Genomic DNA, 19,874 nt, shown 5'->3' with positions numbered 1-19,874 from the left:
TTTTCAAGTTGTATCAATTTGCCCCCACAATATACCACCAATAATGCCGCAATTCGCTTTGCACCAACCACCAATTACAACAGTCCCATAAAGTTAAAATCAACTTTACAGGTACAAAGATAAGCGCGAAAGCAAGATGTATGAAAAAGAAAAAACCCTAGAAACCTCATTGCTTTCAACAGTCCTAAAATCCTACAAAAAGAAGAAATATATAGGGAAGAAAAAGTTTTAACTCTCACGGTTAAGCTAATAATGCTGAAAAACTATTGAAGGCTATCAAGTTTTAACAGATCCCATTTCGCATATATCTGCCTCAACCAAAAATCTGTTGCTATCAGTTACAGGAGGATTCACCATTTAAATCCTCAGTTCCAAGCAAGAAGAGATACCTTGGTGAAGTTCTTTGGTTGGCACCCTTCTAAAAATTTACAGTCAGCCTGCACACTTCTTTCCAACATTTGGTGGAACCATTCTTCCAAAACATGTTGCATCTCTAAAAACTCCAATGACATTTTCATTCCTTGTTTTTATGGTTTGCAAAAGAAAGGAACAACTCATCAGTAGCTACTTGGCCAGTTAATCTGTGAATGCTGAGGCCGCTGATAGACATTGGCTGTTGGTCCTACCATATCAACTGGACCGGCCATAGTTTGAGACTGCTGCATAAGTGGGTGAACAGTTGATGCTGTAACTGGTTGTGCTGGGTGATAAACACCAGCAAAGTTTCCGTGTCCAGGTTGATTGGGTGTTAGAGCCACTTGACCCTGAGGATGATTATAAAAGGAACTTGCTTGCAAGCTAGATAAATCTCGATTGTGCGCATTAATCCACACACCTGAGCTTTCACTCTGCAAAAAAAGTGATGTTGCATCTAAATCACATTCCTTCAAACATATAGACAGAGATGATAAACATTTTTTCTATAAAGAGATGAAAGGAAGGAAATCAATTGGCCCAGGTCAGGGTCAGGGTCCCCCTGTACAATGCTATTTCACAAACTTAGATACCTTCAGGGGAAGAGGACATCGTGTCATGGTACAAGATATTTAATCACAGATAAGGAAACTTAAGCATGACTCTTACCAACCACTACACCAAGTTATTTCTGGAGCCAACCAAGTTAATAAGGCAAAAGAAGAAAAGCTCAACAATAAATTACATTTAGAGACGTCAATGAGGAATGCTCCTCAAAAAAATTACATTTAGATATTGAAACTGTTAAATCTGTTTCAGAAATGTGGATTTCTTCCCTCAACCAGATTGCAGAGAAATACCAGTGTTCAATTAAACAGCTTACAAACATCACTACTACAATATTGCCCTACGCGAAATTAGTCTCTATAACAAACACAAGGAATTTGTAAGTACCTCAAACGGAGTGACGTAATGAATTTCTGTTTTTCTTTAAAAAATGTTCATCCAATTTTTAAAACCAAATCCTTGATAATGTAGCTAATATGTCAAATTTTGAAACCAAAGTACAAACAAGCAATCAGTTCATGACAAATCATCGCTGTTCAGCAGTTAGCTCTCCACTAAAATCACAGTAAAGCACACACACTACTGGAAAAAGAAATGGTCAGGAACCAATTTAAAATCTATAGTGCAGCTTTCCCTGCGAAAGATGCAAAAATTCATGAAGTACTGCAACTGCCCATATGGCTCCTCAGATTAGCAGATTGTCGCAGGGCAACAGCGGGTTTATTTTGTAATCTTGTAAAGTGACTTTTAAAAAATAGATTGCCTATTTAAGTTATTGGAAAAACCGCGTACACATGCCGCCAACTTCCACAAGCCAACATCTAATCCCTCAATTAGCATACACTTTGCTAGGAGTCCAACTGATAACACTTAAATTATAATATAGTATCATGGATATATTACAGTTACAGATGAAACTAAGATCAAATTCAATTTGACAAATTAATGTACTCCAATTAGAATTAGACTTCATAAGTTTTTGGCTTCAACTCTTACCAGCCCTTATCACTACAGCTCAAAGCATTTCAGACACTAAATATGCACAGTTTTCACTATTTTCAGCAATAAAGATGCACATATTCTCAGGAAATGATTCAATGGGCATAAAGGCCAAAATTGCTAAGAACAATATATAGACCAACCTGTTGTCCACTAACATAGACGTTACTATCCTGGAACTGAGACGCAGAAAGATCCTCATTGGGAGCAGGATTTCCAGTTGTTGTAGCTGAACTAGGGTTATAGTTGACAGGAGAGGATCCATATGGCGCATATGTGCCAGGCACTCCAATGTGAGCTGAATTTCCCACATTAGCTCCTGGTCTATATTGCGAAAGCGAGTATCTGGCAGCAGCTGATGGTGGAGGTGGATATACACCGCCAGCCTGAGGTTGCTGGGAAAAGGCACCATTGCTTAATAATTGATGGATGGCTGTTGGTGGAACATAAAGCGGCGAAAAGTAGTGACCATATGGAATATAATTCGGATGATAATGGGGCAGATGCATCCCTGCAGCCTGCCGAAATACAGGGACAGGTTGCTGTGGTACAGCTATCGAACTCTGCATAAGCCCAGCAGCTTGAGTCACAAGTGGCGTCGGAGCGGCAGTAGATAAAGCAAGAGTGTTCCCGCCCTGCAGTACAATCAAATAAATATATAGACGCACAATCTTAGTTGTGGGTCAACTAAATTAAAGCATCATAGCAACGTGATATCCCAAAACTAAACACTTGTTGCCTGCAAATTATTTATAAAGCATAAGCGGTATACTTTCCAATAGAACTACTTGAATATCACCATAAGACGTTAAATCGAGATTTATCTATCGCAAAGGACAGAAAGGCATCCAAGCAAATGACTTTAGTGTATATTGAGAAGTAGTTGAATATATTTACTCTTTACTCAGCGGCTCAATGAGCTAGGAGAACTCATACAATATTAAGGGAAGCATGTTCTAGTGAAAGGAAATTTTGGTTAGCTGACAATTTAAACAGCACTGACATGTGATTTATTAATATCTCTAATCTCTTCTCTGGTTTATCCAGAAAGAATTTGCCTGAATATGATTCACTTCCGTTGCTACATTTCAGATTGTAGAGAATTGACTTCTGTGTTCATTTAATAAAGCTAAAAATCAACCAGACACTAATTGTGACTCGAGTATACAGGGAAAAGAGAGCTTTTCTAGATCTTTAGCCAAGCACCAGTACCCTAACCCTTAGCACACACTTTTCTTCCCTTCTCCTTCTGCTTATCTTTTTACCCACAAAATTAGAGACAAAAATATAAGCCTTAAATCAGTTAAGATGGATGCCAACCTCTTGAGAAGATTGAGAAGTTTGTGGAGGCACAACAGCAACACCGCCATTGTAATGAAAGGGTGAAATGCGGCCATCAGTGTCAGCACTCGAACGGTAGAATTGAGCATAGTAGTTTGTTGGGTCAATGGGTTGCTGAACCTGAACAAATGGATAGCTGTAACAGTTCTGGAGTATAATAAGTAAATTTTCCTAGCTCAACCACACAAATGCTTAAAAGTATATCGATTATCATTGAGATGTTTTAAATATTTTTCGGAGAAGTAATTGTTGTTAAATAGTTCTACAGCCATCAATAAGAAACAGACACAACCAAATAGCACGTGAATATCCTAGGTCCCTGCTACTCAAAGTTGAGGTAAAGTCAGTAGACATTGAGATTCGGTATTCAATCAAACTGCTGCGATGTTTAAAGCACCCGTTTGAAAATTTATTATACTAATAACAATTTGAAGCTTCAGAAAGTATTTTAATGACAAAATAGGTATACAAAAATCCAGAGAACGAAAACCTACAAGGAAATTTGGAAGACGAGAAACATCTCGAGGTTGAGATTCAGAGCTTTCAAAGGGAGCGAGCTGATTGCCTAACATTGGAGGCACAAAGCCAAAATTATAGTTGGGCGATGTATGAACAACTGAATATTGTTGGCCCGCCTGCAGAGTCTCTGGCTTTGATTCACTGCACTCCGGAGCAGAGGATGAGATATCATCTCCTTTGGCAGAGAAACTCTCCTGTCCATGTGAAGGTGGAGGCTGATCAGAATAATCAGTGTCCTCTACAGCTGTTGATGCATTTTGATTACTGCATACGCTCATACAAAAGAAAAATGTTAGGTGTGAAAAGCTAGAAATGGAGGTGCAATTATAATCATCATAAGCATTCAATTTTGATTTGGAAAGAAAAGATTCCACCAAGTCCAGAATTAAAGAACTAAGAGGCAAACATGCTCACACACCAAAAAACTGAAAAAACGGGGGGAACTTTCATAGCTACAACAAGACCCGCTCCCCCCCACCCCACCCCCGAAAAAAATATTTCACACAAATATTTAGATTTCTATGTCCACAACGATCATTTCTAGGAGAATAGAGCCAGAAAAGAAGAAAACAACTTAAGTGCAAAAAAAATAATTAACTAAGCAGGTGGATTATAAGGTTGAAGATTGAGCACTTAAACGAAAAGACTAAAGCTCATGTCACTTAACACTTTAGGGCACTGAATTTTAGGTAATCAAGTTAAGTCTAAATTACTCCCTTTATCTAATTAAAGTGTCCTAGTTTGACTATACACTGTTCTAAGTTGAGGCTTGAAACTTTTGCATTTAAATATAAGTAGGCTGAAAAAGGAGGGGAATATATATATCTTGAAACTTTTGCATTTAAATATAAGTAGGCTGTGGTCGGAGCTTTGGCTCAATGATAAGAGCGCAGGCACGTCACGGGTACAAAACCCGCCAACAGAGAAAAGCCTTGTACTTACGAGGAGAAGGGTAGAGGGGTGAGCCCATATCCACCAACTTTCGAACTTGCGCTACAGCCTTTCGGATATGTGTGTATGCGCGTGTGTGCGTGGGCGCGTGTGTGTGTGTATAAAAAGGTAAAAAGAATAAACTTATGAAGAATTTTACTAACTTTATTTAGGGAAAAATAGGGTCCAGCAATACCTTAATTCTTTTTAAGTGGACCCAAAGTAGGGACAACCTGGCACAAGTCAAAGTAGGAAATAGTTAAACTATCACACTGGAGTGGGACAAGGGGAGTAGAGGAGGAATCTGAATCATCTATCGATAGCACATTTTAAGTTAATCCTTTAAGATTACTGTTGAAACTGGAACTGTGAAACCAACAGCCTTCCTACAGATTCAATAATAGTTACGTTTTCTTGGTTGATAAGTATAGATATACTAGTAACTACTGCAAAAGAACTTGTCCCATGAGGTGATCATATATAATTCTAGCTTATGATTTATGGTGTCCCTTCCATTTATAAATGCACCAACCAAACAAAGAACACATTTCCCTTATTCACTCCATAAATGAACAATATAAAGAGAACACTACATATATCCACCAAGAGGATGTACACTTCCCTATCTGTCAGCCAGTGAGACCATATGTCAAGAACAAAGGAAAGGGATATGATGAGAAGCCAGCAAGCAGGAGATCCCTAATTCTAATCATCTGCATTATATTTCCCGCTTAAAGATGATTAAGCTAATGATAACTAAAAGCTTCCTAAGTAATAGGACAAGAGAGGGGAGCAGAGAGAGACAGAAACCTTGGAGGTTGTTCACTTGCAGCTTCTTCAACGCACTCAGAATCTTCAGGAATTGGTGGACTTCCGTCATGCTCAGGAGCATTGTTTGTGCTTGTAACCAAACTAAAGCTAGTGTCGAAACTTCCAAAACAGAATCCAAGTTTTTCAACCTCATGGACGTGAAGGTGGTTAGGAATAATTACATGCTCAACATCTGAAATGTGTGATTCCACTAACTTCTTCTGCAGATCTGCAGTATCTTCTTTTGTTTCGGGAACAACAGCAGGAGGCTGCAATAGTGTATTGACTTCAACAGAGACCGTAGAAACAGCAGACGAAGCAGCAGAAGCAGCTGCAAGAGCAGACCCCTGAGCTAGATTATTGCTTACAGGCTTTGGCTTCCATTCCTTACAAGGACCTGCTGTAGAAAAACATAGAGAATGACAACACTAAGGTTCAAAATTGGAACAAACACACAAAAGAAACAAAAACTATACTGATCCAAGCAAAAGGGCAATTATCTACACAGAGATCAATACCTTTACCAGTGTTATTAAATGTGAAAAGCACAAAAAAGCTCTAAGTACCATTGGGGCTTTAAGCGCAAAGCGGAAATAAAGTGTGGGCTTTAATGAAGAAAGCCGCAAATGGAAAAAAAAAATACAAATATGTATGTGGAATCAAGACTAATAATTATAAGCATGAATAACAAATATATGGGCAAAGAAATTGAAAGAAAAATAACGATGATGTGACAGTGAAGTGCCTGCTAAGCGAAGCACTCAACATGTTTAGCGCCTCGCTTCAGAGCTTATGCGTGCTTTAAGTGCACCACTGACCTTTACAAGGCGGTATCCAGTAAAATTTACTAATGCCAGGGACCAGATAACTAGCAACGAGCCAACATTCTATTTCGAAAACGTGAACATTTCTGTTGCACTTAAAGATTTCTGGTGAATCAAAACATTTTGATTTTTGGAAAGTCAAGCTTGAGGCCTTGAGCTAAGTTCCAGCTCAAACTATCTTTTTTATTTGTGAACTGTTCTAAAAATAGTTAATGTACATTTTTTTGGGGGGGGGGGGGGGATTAAGAATGTACATTATGATATAGACTCGGCAACTAGGGCTGCCCCCCTCTCTCCAATGTGCAATGGAGGTCACCAACCTAGGACGGGCCTTATTGACCACCCATTGAGCCCATCTATATACGTATATGTATATTAAGAATATAAATCGGGTAATATAGAAATATAAAGTTAAAACGACAACTGGAAAAAATTAGTGCTTTTATTATGAAGTCACAATGTATTTGAAAGTATCCAGAAAGATGCATATAGTTGGATGTCTTATATCAACACACTATATTTTATGATACACATAATAATATGAAGTATACATAAAGCAGAAAACCTTCATGAAAACATTACATTTTATGATACACATAATAATATATTTTTAACAAACATAAGCAAACAAAACTCAATTTTCCACTAGCAACTTGTTTAATTTATGTTGATCTCAATTTCGGCTCATATGACCAAATCAATGAGAATTTATTTGGTTAATCTATGTAAAAGCTTCTTTTAATTCTTGTTGTTGCATGAAAAGCATATTTTTTATGTTTCTTATGACAAGAAAATTGAAGATATATCTTCATTAATATTCCAGAAGCATGTACTCTCTATTCCCTGTTGTGGCATGTAAAAGTTTCTTTTCATTTCACAAAAGCGTCCAAGCCAGAATGCCACATTCTTCTTTTTTTCTTTGGATAATCGTGCAGCTCGATTAATTTCACAGAGTATCTGCTACTTCTCACCAACACAGATACCCGGTGAATTTATCTACTAAGGCTTGGATAATTGGGAAGACATTACCTAATATTTTTTTGTCTCTATTGGGATTTAAACCTGAGACCTCATTGTTCTCAACCCACTTTAATGACCAATAGGTCACACCCTTGGATGCTGCTCCACTCATTTTTCTTCAAAGTTCTTCGTAATATATGTTGTTTTAACAATGTACGATCTTACCCACAAACAAATGTTCTTGTGGGAAATGGTTGCTATGTTTCTTGATAAATTGCATTACGGTATTAATAAATAAGGCAGCCTGGTGCACAAAGCATCTCAGTTCAGGCAGAGTCCAGGAAAGGACCGCACCCAGGAGTATGATGTAGACAACCTATCCTAACACAAGCATTAGTGGATAACATCTTTATATTCATTCTCTCATCTATTGATGAAAAAATATTAATTCTCGCCACCATACTAGGACTTTGCAGATTAATTCATTTGTTTCTGCAACAGCAAGGTAGTACTCCCCTGAACATTTAAATGTCTATTTCACTTTATTGATTTAAAAGAAAATTTCATAATATGCTCGAACCCAAACATTTAAATTTTGAAACTTCATAGTTATGACACAGATAACTAACCAACAACAACAACATACCCAGTATTATGCCACACCGTGGGCTATAACTAACCGACAAATTTTTATTTTTGGGTTGGGCAGTCTGCTTTACGGCTTTTACCAATACCAGGAGATATGGTGCATGTGAATAGATATAGGTCTTGAAGATTTCTAGTTTTTTGTTATATGAAAGAAGATTTCTAGTATTTTTTTTAAGAAAGAAGATTTTTAGCATTCTACTCTATTCTAATACACCATACCATTTGATCGCTACAAATTTCACATAATTTACAGTTAATCCTAAAGCTGAAACCTAGGTGAAATAGCAGAATTTGTTCTGGGTAGATGGATCAACAAAAGAACTGGTTCCTCTTCGTTTTCTTGATTAGGCTCTTCGTCTAAAAGTTACTTGAATTATAATTCAAACTTCCCTTACCCAAGTACAAAGGTAGAAGAACATTATGCAGGTAATTATGAGGCAAAAACCAAGAACTTCAATTATCAAATTAAGCAGCAATAGTAACATAACACTAACAAAATCAGTTTGGTAAATCTTTTGAGAAGCTGGGGCATTAAAAGCAATATTCTAACACAGATCACACTGAATTACTATACCTTTTTGTGGACAAATCGTTTGTGATCGATTGTTGTAATTAGATGAAGGCCTACTAACAGAAGAACCACCATGGATTGAAGAAGCAGTTTGCGAGAACTCTTGAAGTTGATTCTTTCCAGGCCCCTGAAATTTGCTTGGCATCTTCACTTGTACATCTGCGCTTCCAGTATCAGACTTTGCTACTCAGATGTGAGGGGAAGGAAATATATAAGCGTCAACGCACATAACAAGTCCGTCAATATAAAAAAATAAAAGAAAAAATAAAATATGATTATACTAATGATAACAACTATTCTATCAAATAATAACAGTTTCATATTATAATTTTTCTGAGAAGGGACAGTTTCAGACTATTAAGTCTTCAAAGCATTTACCAGTAGTCTTTTTACTCCCATTGGAGTTTGAAGAAGCACGTTCAACTGGAGAATGCTGGCTCCCAACTTCCCTTCTAACTGTGCCTACTACACCAGCGGGTCGTGAATCTTGAGATGGCAAGAGCACAGGATCTGAAGCTGAGAGATGAGCTCCTGATGGAGGTGGTGAAGATAGAGTTCTTGAAGAATTGACAGAGTTTGGCCTCCTCTGCCCATGAACATCCCTGTTTCCCGTAGCCACTTTTGGGATTTTGCTTGCATCAGCAGGAGTTGTCTGCACACCAGAGCCAGCACCTGCATTTGCTTCAAATTGTTTAATTCCTCTTCTTGCAGATGCATGAGCATTTTGTACAATGATGTCGCTCCCGGAAGCTAGCCCACTAGGCCCATTAGTAGCGGCGCTTGATGAGCTGAAAAAACGTAAAGAGAATTAGGGCTTCAAAATTATGGGTGTTTGGATAAGCTTATAAGCTGGTCAAACCAGCTCATAAGCACTTGTTAACAAAATAAGACCACATAATCTAGGCAACCAAAACCTAAGAGGGCATCTTTTGTAACATGTGAAAGGTTTTACCTTGGCAATCCAAGATTCCAAGGTAACATGCATATGAAACAATGCCTATGCAGGGAAAAATCCATAAAGATCAATACTACCTTGAAATATTTTTTGCCTCAACATTAGGCACGGAAGATAAGCCGACACTCTTGTCAAGAATTTGATTGGTCACATTTTCTTTCCCATTCTTTCCAGCACCTACATCTGACAAAACATACACACGTAAGTATGAGTGTTTCCCATTCTTTCCAGCACGTACATCAGACAAAACATACACATGTATGTATGAGTCGGTAAGGAAAAAGAGGAACATAATATCAATCAAAAAGAAATACAAAGGTTCTTTCGATGAGCTAAATGGAAAGGCATCAAGACTTAAGAGTGAAATCAATTCTTTCAAAACCTGATAGCACTCGGAAAGCCTGAATAAGAGCTTAAAATCAGTTAAAATGTATCTGAAATAACAGGTTAAATGTGTAAACAGAGTGACAGATTGTAGATTAGATATTTCAAATCTTAGAAACCAGAGTCTTTTGTCATTCAGCAAGAAGGGACATCAGAATAGATGTAAAAGGAAGTAGGTTGAGTATATTAGAAAAGATGGACTACTAAATTAAGATTCAGAAGAACACAGATGTGGAACCAGGGGTCCAGGGCTCTGCAGCATCCTGAGAGACTACAACAAATGCAGGAATATTAACAAAAATTTATGTTTACCATGTGAAACATGACGAGAAGTCAAATTTCCACGACTCCCTTTGTTCCCCCTGCCCTGCGTGCCGCCTTTCCACTTTGATTCAGCAGATTCCTTGATTGAATTCTGAAGCTATTAATGCAGAAAGAGCAGGTGAAAAGGTCTATGGCAACCCAAAACACTTCCGGAGTAATTAAGTGTTTATGAGAAAACAAAGCAATTTAAGCAAGGTGCTTATACCAAATTGGATTAATCCATAAGTCCTCTGAAAAAATAAACCCATTTGACATTCATTAGGTCTTAAGAACCAAAGGGTGAATGAATTCTGCTAAGATGCTAAAGCATAATGGTTTTAAATCAGGATTTTTTTTTTATAAACAATGGCTTTAATCAGGACTACTATGTGATTTTCTTCAGCAGAACAACAAGGTAAGCTGCAACGATGATTACAGCAGCTGAACAGAAGATGGCATTTGCAAATGCTGAACAGCTACATGATTGCAACAGGTTTATGGATATGGCAATTCACTATTATTTCAATGTTATAGAGAGCGATCACATGTTTGCAACTCAGTTTCTAATTATACCTCCTTTTTTCGATCACGCTTCCTTTTAACTTCATGGAATGTATCTGCAAACAAACCGTAAAAGAGGTTAGTAAAGAAACTTATTTATGTCACCAACGCAAGGATACCCAGAAATAGAGCACAAGAGGCCATTCATGCTCCCTATAATGTGAACGCCACATTTCCCTTATCAAAAAAAAACTGTGAATTACACATTTCTCTTAAAAGCATTAGACCAACCATCAGCCTATCGTACAATAAATCATAGCTACAAGATGTAATTTTAACCCCAAATCAAATGTAATCTGCTGCAAAATCTGATCTTGAACCAAAGGTAAATTTTAACCTGCTCCCCGGAGGGGGGAGGGGGAGGGTGATTGCATCTATCAGAAGTCTTCTTTTTTCAAATACCATAACAAATTAAAGGCAGCCTTTTTACACATATGCCCAAAACTGCTTTTAAGTGCATCCTTCAGGAATACCAAACAAATTGAAAACACCAGAAAAGGAAAGTAAAAACCAAAAAAGAGTAAGAAGAAGAAAAGATGAAAAACAAAGGCCAAAGGGACATGAGAAAAAGAAAAAAAAGAACCGACTCAATTGAGTAGGAGGCACACACATGCAAAAGACCAAAAGGAGAAAAAGTAAAATTCAAAAGAAAAAGTCACTCATAAAAACTCATTCTATCAAGTAATCAGAAGCTAGAAACAGATCACAAAACAAAGCAAACATTCACACACAGAACGCTTTTAACTACATACACAAAACAACACATAGAGCTACACACACACATATACACATTGACATATATGTATATAAAGGGAGGGAAAGAATGGACCTTGAAAAAGGAGTTTTTGAGCAGTTTCGTTGGGATCCATAGAGCATTCTTTGAGCATTGCATATATCTCATCTTCACTGTGATTTCCAGTGATCTCTTTTATATTCTGGATCGTTTTCCTCACACTGCTTGGGATTGAAACCCTAGCTCCTACTCCAACAACACCACTGTTACCACTCTTGCTGTTGCTGCTCATCTTCACCACCCCCCTTAGAACCCCACAAATATTCTTCCTCTAGTACTATATGTATATATTAAAAATATAGATTCCTGTATATACCTACCTATATCTCTCTCTATATATATGTCACACTGATGTCGGGGAAGAGAAAGAGAGAGAGAGAGGAAGAGAGGGAGAAAAGAGAGTGATTGATTTTATTTTGGTGAAATATATAAAGACAGGGGCAGGAAGGGTTCTTCAAGTAGTATTTTGTATATGTAATATTGTTTTCTATTTTCTATTACTATTTTATATTTTTGGGTACGAGTTATAAAGCATAATTAATGTCGAAATAAATTTGAGATATTTATCCAACCTTTTGTTGCGATAAAATTATGGTATAATTAATTTTGGGATTAGTTATTTCGAAATTATAGTATTATTTTTATCTCTATAGGAGGATGATATAACAATCCCGGAATAATTAATTCTTGAATAACTTTTTTCTTTTTTTGCTTTTGGTCATAGGGCATATTTGGTATTTGAATAAATTTTTATTTTTCCTATTTTGCATTCTTTTTACATTTGATTTCGATCAATTTTTTAGCAACGAATTCAATATAAATCTTGATTTATTATAGTCTTTTACATGTGTTTATAATTTTATTAGCTTCTAAAGCACGTGATTTGCACGTGCATCTTGTCTAATTATTCAGTACGAGATTTTGAATATTCATATTATTACAATACTTTTTTATTAATCATCTATTTTTTTCTTTCACTACCTAATCTTAATATTTTTTCTATTTTGTATTTTATAAATTTTAGTCAACTTTGAGTAGCGAATTCAAAACTTAAATTTAGGTTATTATAGCGTTTGTCTATTTCTGAGCTTAAATATAAAAAAATTGTTCAACTTATGAGATGCAAATCCACAACTAGATTTAGATCATTAGACCGTATAGCTTTATTGAGCTTAAATATTTTTTTTGTATACAAAAGATTTGTCATAATTTGTTTACATGTGCTTATTAAGTTTTACTAGTTTCTAAAGCACGTGATTTGCACGTGTATCATGTCCAATCATTTAGCACAAGATTTTAAATATTCACATAAAATTATTACAATCTATTTTTTATTAACGTTTTATTTTTCTTTTCGCTGATTTATTTTAATATTTTATATTTTTTATATTAAAATTTGATCAATTTATGAGTTGCAAATCTAAACTTAAATTTAGGTCATTTTAGCGTTTGGCTTTTTCTGAACATAAATATATCTTTTTGAGTTCTGAGTGAATCCATAGCTCATATTTAGGTCGTTATATTTTTGGATTTTTTGGAACTTGAATATTTTTTCTATACAAATAATCTATTATAATATTTTTAAATGTATTTATAGTTTTATTAGTTCCTAAAGCACGTGATTTGCACGTGTGTCCTGTACAGTAATATAGTATAAGATTTTAACTATTCATGTAAGATTATTAAAATACGTTTTTTATATGTTATGTTTTCATTTGACTCATTTATTTTAATATTTTTCCTATTTTGCATTTTTTATATTTAATTTCGATCAATTTCTGAGTAGCGAATCCAAAACATAGATTTAAGTTATTATAGTGTTTGCCTTTTCCGAAACTTAAATATAGTTTTTTGTATACGAATGATCTATTATAATCTTTTTACATATGTTTATAGTTTTACTAGTTTCTAAAGCACGTGATTTGCACGTGTATCATGTCCAATCATTTAGCACAAGATTTTAAATATTCACATAAAATTATTACAATCTATTTTTTATTAACGTTTTATTTTTCTTTTCGCTGATTTATTTTAATATTTTATATTTTTTATATTAAAATTTGATCAATTTATGAGTTGCAAATCTAAACTTAAATTTAGGTCATTTTAGCGTTTGGCTTTTTCTGAACATAAATATATCTTTTATTCAACTTCTGAGTAGAAAATTCAGAACTCAGATTTATATCATTATAATGCTTGGCTTTTTCTGAACTTAAATATTTCTTAATGATTTGTTATAATTTTTTATGTTATTTTTTAGTTTTTAAAATACGTGATTTGCACGTGTATCTTGTTCAATCATTTAGTAGAAGATTTTATATATTCACATACGATTATTACAATACGTTCTTATTAAATAGTTCTTTTCTTTTATTGGTTCATTTAAATATTTTTATTTTAAATTTGTTAAAATTTAATTTCGATCAACTTTTGAGTTCTGAGTGAATCAAGAACTCAAATTTAGGTCGTCATACTCTTTGATTTTTTTTGGAACTTAAATATTTTTTCTATATACAAATGAACTATTATAATCTTTTTAAATGTGTTTATAATTTTATTCGTTCATAAAGCACGTGATTTGCACGTGTGTCCTGTACAATAATTTTGTACAAGATTTTAAATATTCACATAAGATTATTACAATGTGTTTTTTATTAATGTTTTATTTTCCATTTCACTCATTTATTTTAATATTTTTCCTATTTTGTATTTTTTACATTTAGTTTCTATCAATTTCTGAGTAGCGAATCCAAAACTTAGATTTAAGTTATTATAGCGTTTGGCCTTTCCTGAACTTACATGTTTTCTTTTGTTCAATATTATGATGATCTGATAGGTTATTTTCAGATTTAGCCTTCATGTATGTGTTTTGAAACCTCGAATAGCTTTATTTAGACTTCTTCGGTTTGCGTGCACAATTCATACTTTTTTCGGAATCTTTTTATGTGAAAAACTAAAGAAAATATGAAATTTTACCTTAAAATTCATTTGAATTGAATACGGATAACGTTTTGTATAAACGGACCCGGATCAGTATTTTAACGGTCCCGCTAGGTCCGTATCGTGATTTGGGACTTGGATGTATGCCTAATCAAATTCGAAAGTTCCTAACTTGATTTAATGTAATTTGTTGAAAACTAGCAATTTAAAGGTTTAAATAATTCTTAAGTTTGACCGTAGATTGACTTTGTTGCTATCGGATTCGAATTTTGATTTCGGAACTTGATATAGGTTTATTTCAGTATTTATCACTTGTTTGCAAAAATTTGGTGCAAAACATAGTTGATTTGACGTGATTCAGACATCCGGTTGTAAAATTAAAAGTTATTAAGTTTCTTTGAAAAATTCATTTGTTTTGGTGTTCGATTCGTGGTTCTAGGTGTTATTTTGATGTGTTGATCGCACGAGCAAGTTCATATGATATTATTACACTTGTGTACATATTTAGTTTGGAGTTTAATTGGCTCGGGTGAGTTCCGGATAGGCTAGGTGTGATTTTTGGACTTAGGCCATTGCTGATTTTTCATTGTTGTTGTCACCTGATGCTTTATTCTTCGCAATCGCGAAAGGGAATTGGGATAGGGTGAAATTCCTTCATTGCAAACGCGGTGGCAGGATCGTGAACGTGAAGCTTTGGGGTTTTGCCCTTCGGGAACACGGGCAGCCTCTTGCGGACGAGTAGGGCGGAGGGGACCTGGGAAGGGGCATGTTGTTACTCTACACGAACGCGAAGGCTTGGGGGAGAAGCCTTCGCGAACGCGTGAACATCATGAACGCGTAGGCCATTTGGGTCGATGTGCATCGCGAACACGCCACGCCCTTCGCGAATGCAAAGAAGGCCAGACGCCAGTGATTTAAAATGTCCCAAATACGGGATTTCACCCATTTTCACCATCTTTTCATTAGAGCTCGGTCTAGAGGCGATTTTGAAGAGAAAATTTATCACTAATTCATAGGTTAGTATACTTTATTTCATTTTCTTCTATCTCCATCAACACCCATTGATTTCTAACCTTAATCTATGCTCTTTCATGGTAGAAAATTAGGGATTTGGGAAGAATTAAGGGATTGTAAAATTAAGATTTAGATTTCAAATTGAGGACGAATTTCGAAATTAATCACATAATTAGGCTCGGGGTGAATGGGTAATCGATTTTTGGTCCGAATCTCGAGTTTTAACCAATCGGGCTCTGGGCTTGACTTTTGTTGGCTTTTAGGAAAAATGTAAAGATCTTAACTTTATGTATTGTAATTGATTTTTCTCGCATTTTTTGTTAATATTAAGTCAATTTTGGTTAGATTTGATTGGTTTGGAAGCGAATTTTAGAGAAAAGACCCCGATTGAGTTTTGATTTGCTTGTAGAGCGAAGTAAGTGTTGGGTCTAACCTTGATTTGAGGGAGCTAGGAACCCTTGAGCTATGTGCTATGTAGATTACATGTGTAGCGGCGTATATGCGTGGTGACGACTGTATATATGCCGTTGAAATAGTTGTTATCATGATTTTCGTATTTCAATAACTATTTTATTCCATGTCTTGACTGTTACATGCCTTCATTGTTTCCTATGCCTTAACTTGTTACTTGTCACTTATTACTCTGGTACTAAAATGCTCGTTTCTTCCATAATTTCATGATTAATTGCTACTTGCATTATTTGTCTTACTTGTACACTTTAACTATCATATATTTGGCTTGTCTTGTTGTTTGTATTACTTGTAATATTCCTTGATTTGTTACGAGGATCCTTTCTCACTCTGCTTTCATATTTTTTAATTGTAACGATTCTTGTGAATTGAGTTGTTGAGTTAATTTCATTTATTGACATTGTTTATGGATCAGGTTGCGCTGCAATGGGTGGAATAAGGGAGGGTTGATATTGATATGGTGGGATCGGGTTGCACGTCGCAACGGATTTTTATATATGATTTTGATATGGTGAAATAAGGGAGGATTATGATATTGATTCTGATTATATGGTGGGATCGGATTGCGCACCACAACAGATTTTACTTGTTATTCTTATATTGAAACGATGAAATAAGGGAGGATATTGAGTTTGTACGGGGGGATCGGGTTGCGCCCCGCAACAGGTTATGTGTTTTGTATTCATTATTGCATTGTATTAGTTCATACGAGATTCTGAGGACAGATATTTCTGATTTTACTGATTTCGAGGAGTTGAGTTTATTTTCAGAAGTTGACTGCTTTAATTTTACTGTGTTCCTTTCTTGCTATCATTAGTATATTGCGTACAAGTTATTGTAAATGATCCTGTAACGACCTGACCGGTCGTTGTGAGCTATAGCGTGTCGTTCAACAGTTTGAGGCCTTGGGTATCTCCACTTCATGTTTTATAACTTGTACAGGTCAGAATTGAATTTCGAGAAGTTCGGAGTTGATTTAGAAAGAAAATTCAAAATTCAGAAGCTTTAAGTTGGAAGAGTTGACCAGGGTTTGACTTTTGAATAAACGACCTCAGAATCGGGATTTGAAGATTCTAATAGATTAGTACGATAATTTCGGACTTGGATGTATGTTCCGGTTGAGAATCGGGTGATTTGGGGGCATTTCGGTGCTTAATATGGAAAGTTTGTATTTTGAAGGTTTTAGAATTTCTTAAGTTTGATTTGAAGTGGACTTTGGTGTTATCAATGTCTGTTTGAGGTTTCGAGCCTTGGAATAGGTTCGTAACGTGATTTATGACTCGTGCGTAAAGTTTGGCGTCATTCCGGAATGTTTAAGTATGAATCAGACATGTTCGTTAAAGTTTGGAAGTTTAAAGAAAGGTTTCGACCGTTGATTCGTAGTTTTGATGTTTTTTGGTGTGATTTGAGGCCTCGAATAGGTTCATGTTATGTTTTGTAACGGGTTTGTATAATTGAATGGGGTCTCGGGGGCCTCAGCTGTGTTTCAGATGTATTTGGGTTGTGTCGCACTCTTATTTGAGGTTTCAATGTTGTTTTCTTGGGTATAAAGGATACTATATTGAGCAAACGACCTTTGATTTGTGATTGGATTAAAACATCAGGTCTGTATCGTAATTACGGATAAAAATCGTCGAATTCGGATATTGTATGAGAGAGTTATGCCTATTTCCATGTCAGACAAAATTGCAGGTTTCTAGTGCGAAGCTTTGTTCTTCGCGAACGCGAGAGATGTTCCGGGAATGCGAAGAAGGATTTCTGGCCTGACCGGCTGCTCTTCACGAACGCGAAGGTCTCCCGCGAAGGCGATGAAGAAAAATCATCTGGATAGTGTTTTAAACCGAGAATTTTAGTATTTTGGGCATATCTTGAATTCTAGAGCTTCTTTTGAGGTGATTTTTGCAGCGTTGTTCTCGTCTCAACAAGGGGTAAATATCTGACCTTTATTTTGATGTTTCTCCATGATTATTTCTATTGGTTATTATTTTTGTCCGTGTTTGGATTGTAAAAATTGTGATTTTGAGCCCAAAGTTGAGAAATAGTAAATCCTTGATTTGAAGGTCGATTCATGGACGAAATTGGATGATTTTATGGATATAGACCATATGAGTTATGGATAATATTTATTTTCAATAATTTTCTGAATCCAGGCACGTGAGCCTGAAGGTTGACTTTATTGACTTTTCGAGCGGAGTTGGAAATTATTATATGTTGATTTATTATAAGTATCATAGTATTTTTTTTATTGGTTTGCACATCACATCCACAAGAAGCACAAACTCTAAGTCTTCCCAAAACGTGCACAAGCAGACAACCACGTGACTCAATTGTAGACGGTGGACTCCCCCACTTAAGCTACAATCATATAAATGCAAAACCCACAAAGATTCCTCCTTCTCAATTACCATTATCTCACACCGTTAACCTGCCACATTTCTCGTAATCTCTTGTTAAACTTTTCATGAACATTCCGAATTATCAGCCACAATCGCATATTCGACCTTTTGCCAGGTAGTAAGTAGAACTCTTCGTAGAAACTTCATCAAAATTATGCAACCACTAACCTGCTCAAAAGAGATAACCCACCTATGGAATTCCATGCCGACATATTCCAATGATGGTGCACTGGTTACCACTACTATGAAATCAGTAGACCCTCCTGAGCCCATGCTCATCCACCAGCTGTACAAGTCTGTTCATTCCCCATTGACATCAACTGAAAGTTCGACAATACATTCCAAACTCAAAGTCACGCCGTATCCCATAACGATAATCAAGCTCTTACACCCCTAAACACCCCAAGCCAACTTCTTTCCGTCATATTCAACCTTCCTCAGCACAATAGTCACCATTCCAAATAAAATATGTAGACCTAATCACTATCCACCATGATCCCCAAATCGCTCTAAACTTTTCTCAAGGCATGTGGCGATCCTACCACAGAATCCATATGCTACTCTGTCACTCCCACTTCAGTTAAACCATCTCCTTTAAGAAACTTCTCGACCTCTGCTTTTCATACTTGACCTGCTAGCCATTCAACCACCGCGAGACACCGGACACTGTGTCCTTCCTCATCTTTTGTTGCCCAAATGCTGCCTTAAATCAAAACCCATCTTTGTAGCACCTGAACTCATAAATTGATAACAACTCTAAGCCTCCTCGAAGATCATCTTTCTTGAGCCATCAGTATTATAAACCCTTACATTCGAGGACGAATGTTCCTAAGGGGGGGAGGGTGTTACAACCCATATCCACATGTGTTAGTTCATGCCATATATTAGTTAACATAAATCCAAAAAGGAATTATCTTTGAGATGATAAGAAGTCAATCCTATTGGTCTTAAGTGATACAAGAGTGTATAAGGGTGATTAACCAGTATTAGAAGTTAAACGAATCAAGGATGTTGTAACTCGTATTTTCAGGTAATATAGCGGTGCTTAATACACTCAAGAGGTAATTTATTAAGGTATTTTAATCATATAATATCCGTATCATAAGTTTTGAAGTCAAACGAGTTATGAAACAAAAGTCGACAAAAGTTGTCGCAACTTAGGTTCATAATTTTACTTAAACATTAGGTCAAATGTTTCTAATCTTTTCTCATAATTTACAAGGAATTACGGGGTGATCTACCAACCAAATTAAATATCTATGAGTCTAGTTTCCAACGCATTAAACCGTTCATCGATACGATCTTGGAGTAGAGAGATATTCACGTTTTCGCGAGACTGCGCCAAACACCTCTCTATGGGGCCCACTAAGGCGGTTTAAGATATTTGGACCTATATAGGATGACTCAGACCCTTTTTAAGTCATTTCTTTTCACTATTTTCAGACCTTAGAACCCTAGGAACATCCTCTCAAGG

General features: G+C 35.9%; 1 protein-coding gene across 4 annotated transcripts; it reads right to left on the bottom strand.

Moving 5' to 3' along the window:
* LOC107814323 (uncharacterized) lies at positions 1-12,021 on the bottom strand. 4 transcript variants are annotated; one of them, XM_016639721.2, is made up of 11 exons: positions 11,616-12,021; positions 10,799-10,842; positions 10,235-10,343; positions 9,616-9,721; positions 8,962-9,371; positions 8,587-8,766; positions 5,581-5,980; positions 3,816-4,104; positions 3,301-3,441; positions 2,124-2,615; positions 1-848 (listed from the first exon to the last, which is right to left on the bottom strand). In XM_016639721.2, exons 1-11 carry the CDS (start codon positions 11,809-11,811, stop codon positions 558-560), a joined length of 2,658 nt encoding a protein of 885 aa, XP_016495207.2. In that variant the 5' UTR covers positions 11,812-12,021; the 3' UTR covers positions 1-557. The 4 variants fall into 4 exon arrangements, with proteins under 4 accessions (XP_016495207.2, XP_016495208.2, XP_016495209.2 ...); XM_016639722.2 differs by having other exon boundaries at positions 5,581-5,977; XM_016639723.2 differs by having other exon boundaries at positions 8,587-8,742.
* Positions 12,022-19,874: the final 7,853 nt, after the last annotated feature.

This window comes from Nicotiana tabacum, chromosome 10, assembly GCF_000715075.1.
Source record: "Nicotiana tabacum cultivar K326 chromosome 10, ASM71507v2, whole genome shotgun sequence".
In the NCBI taxonomy this organism is placed as follows: domain Eukaryota; kingdom Viridiplantae; phylum Streptophyta; class Magnoliopsida; order Solanales; family Solanaceae; genus Nicotiana; species Nicotiana tabacum.
Note: the sequence above shows the minus strand (reverse complement) of the source record. Positions and strands in the feature narration are given on the sequence as shown.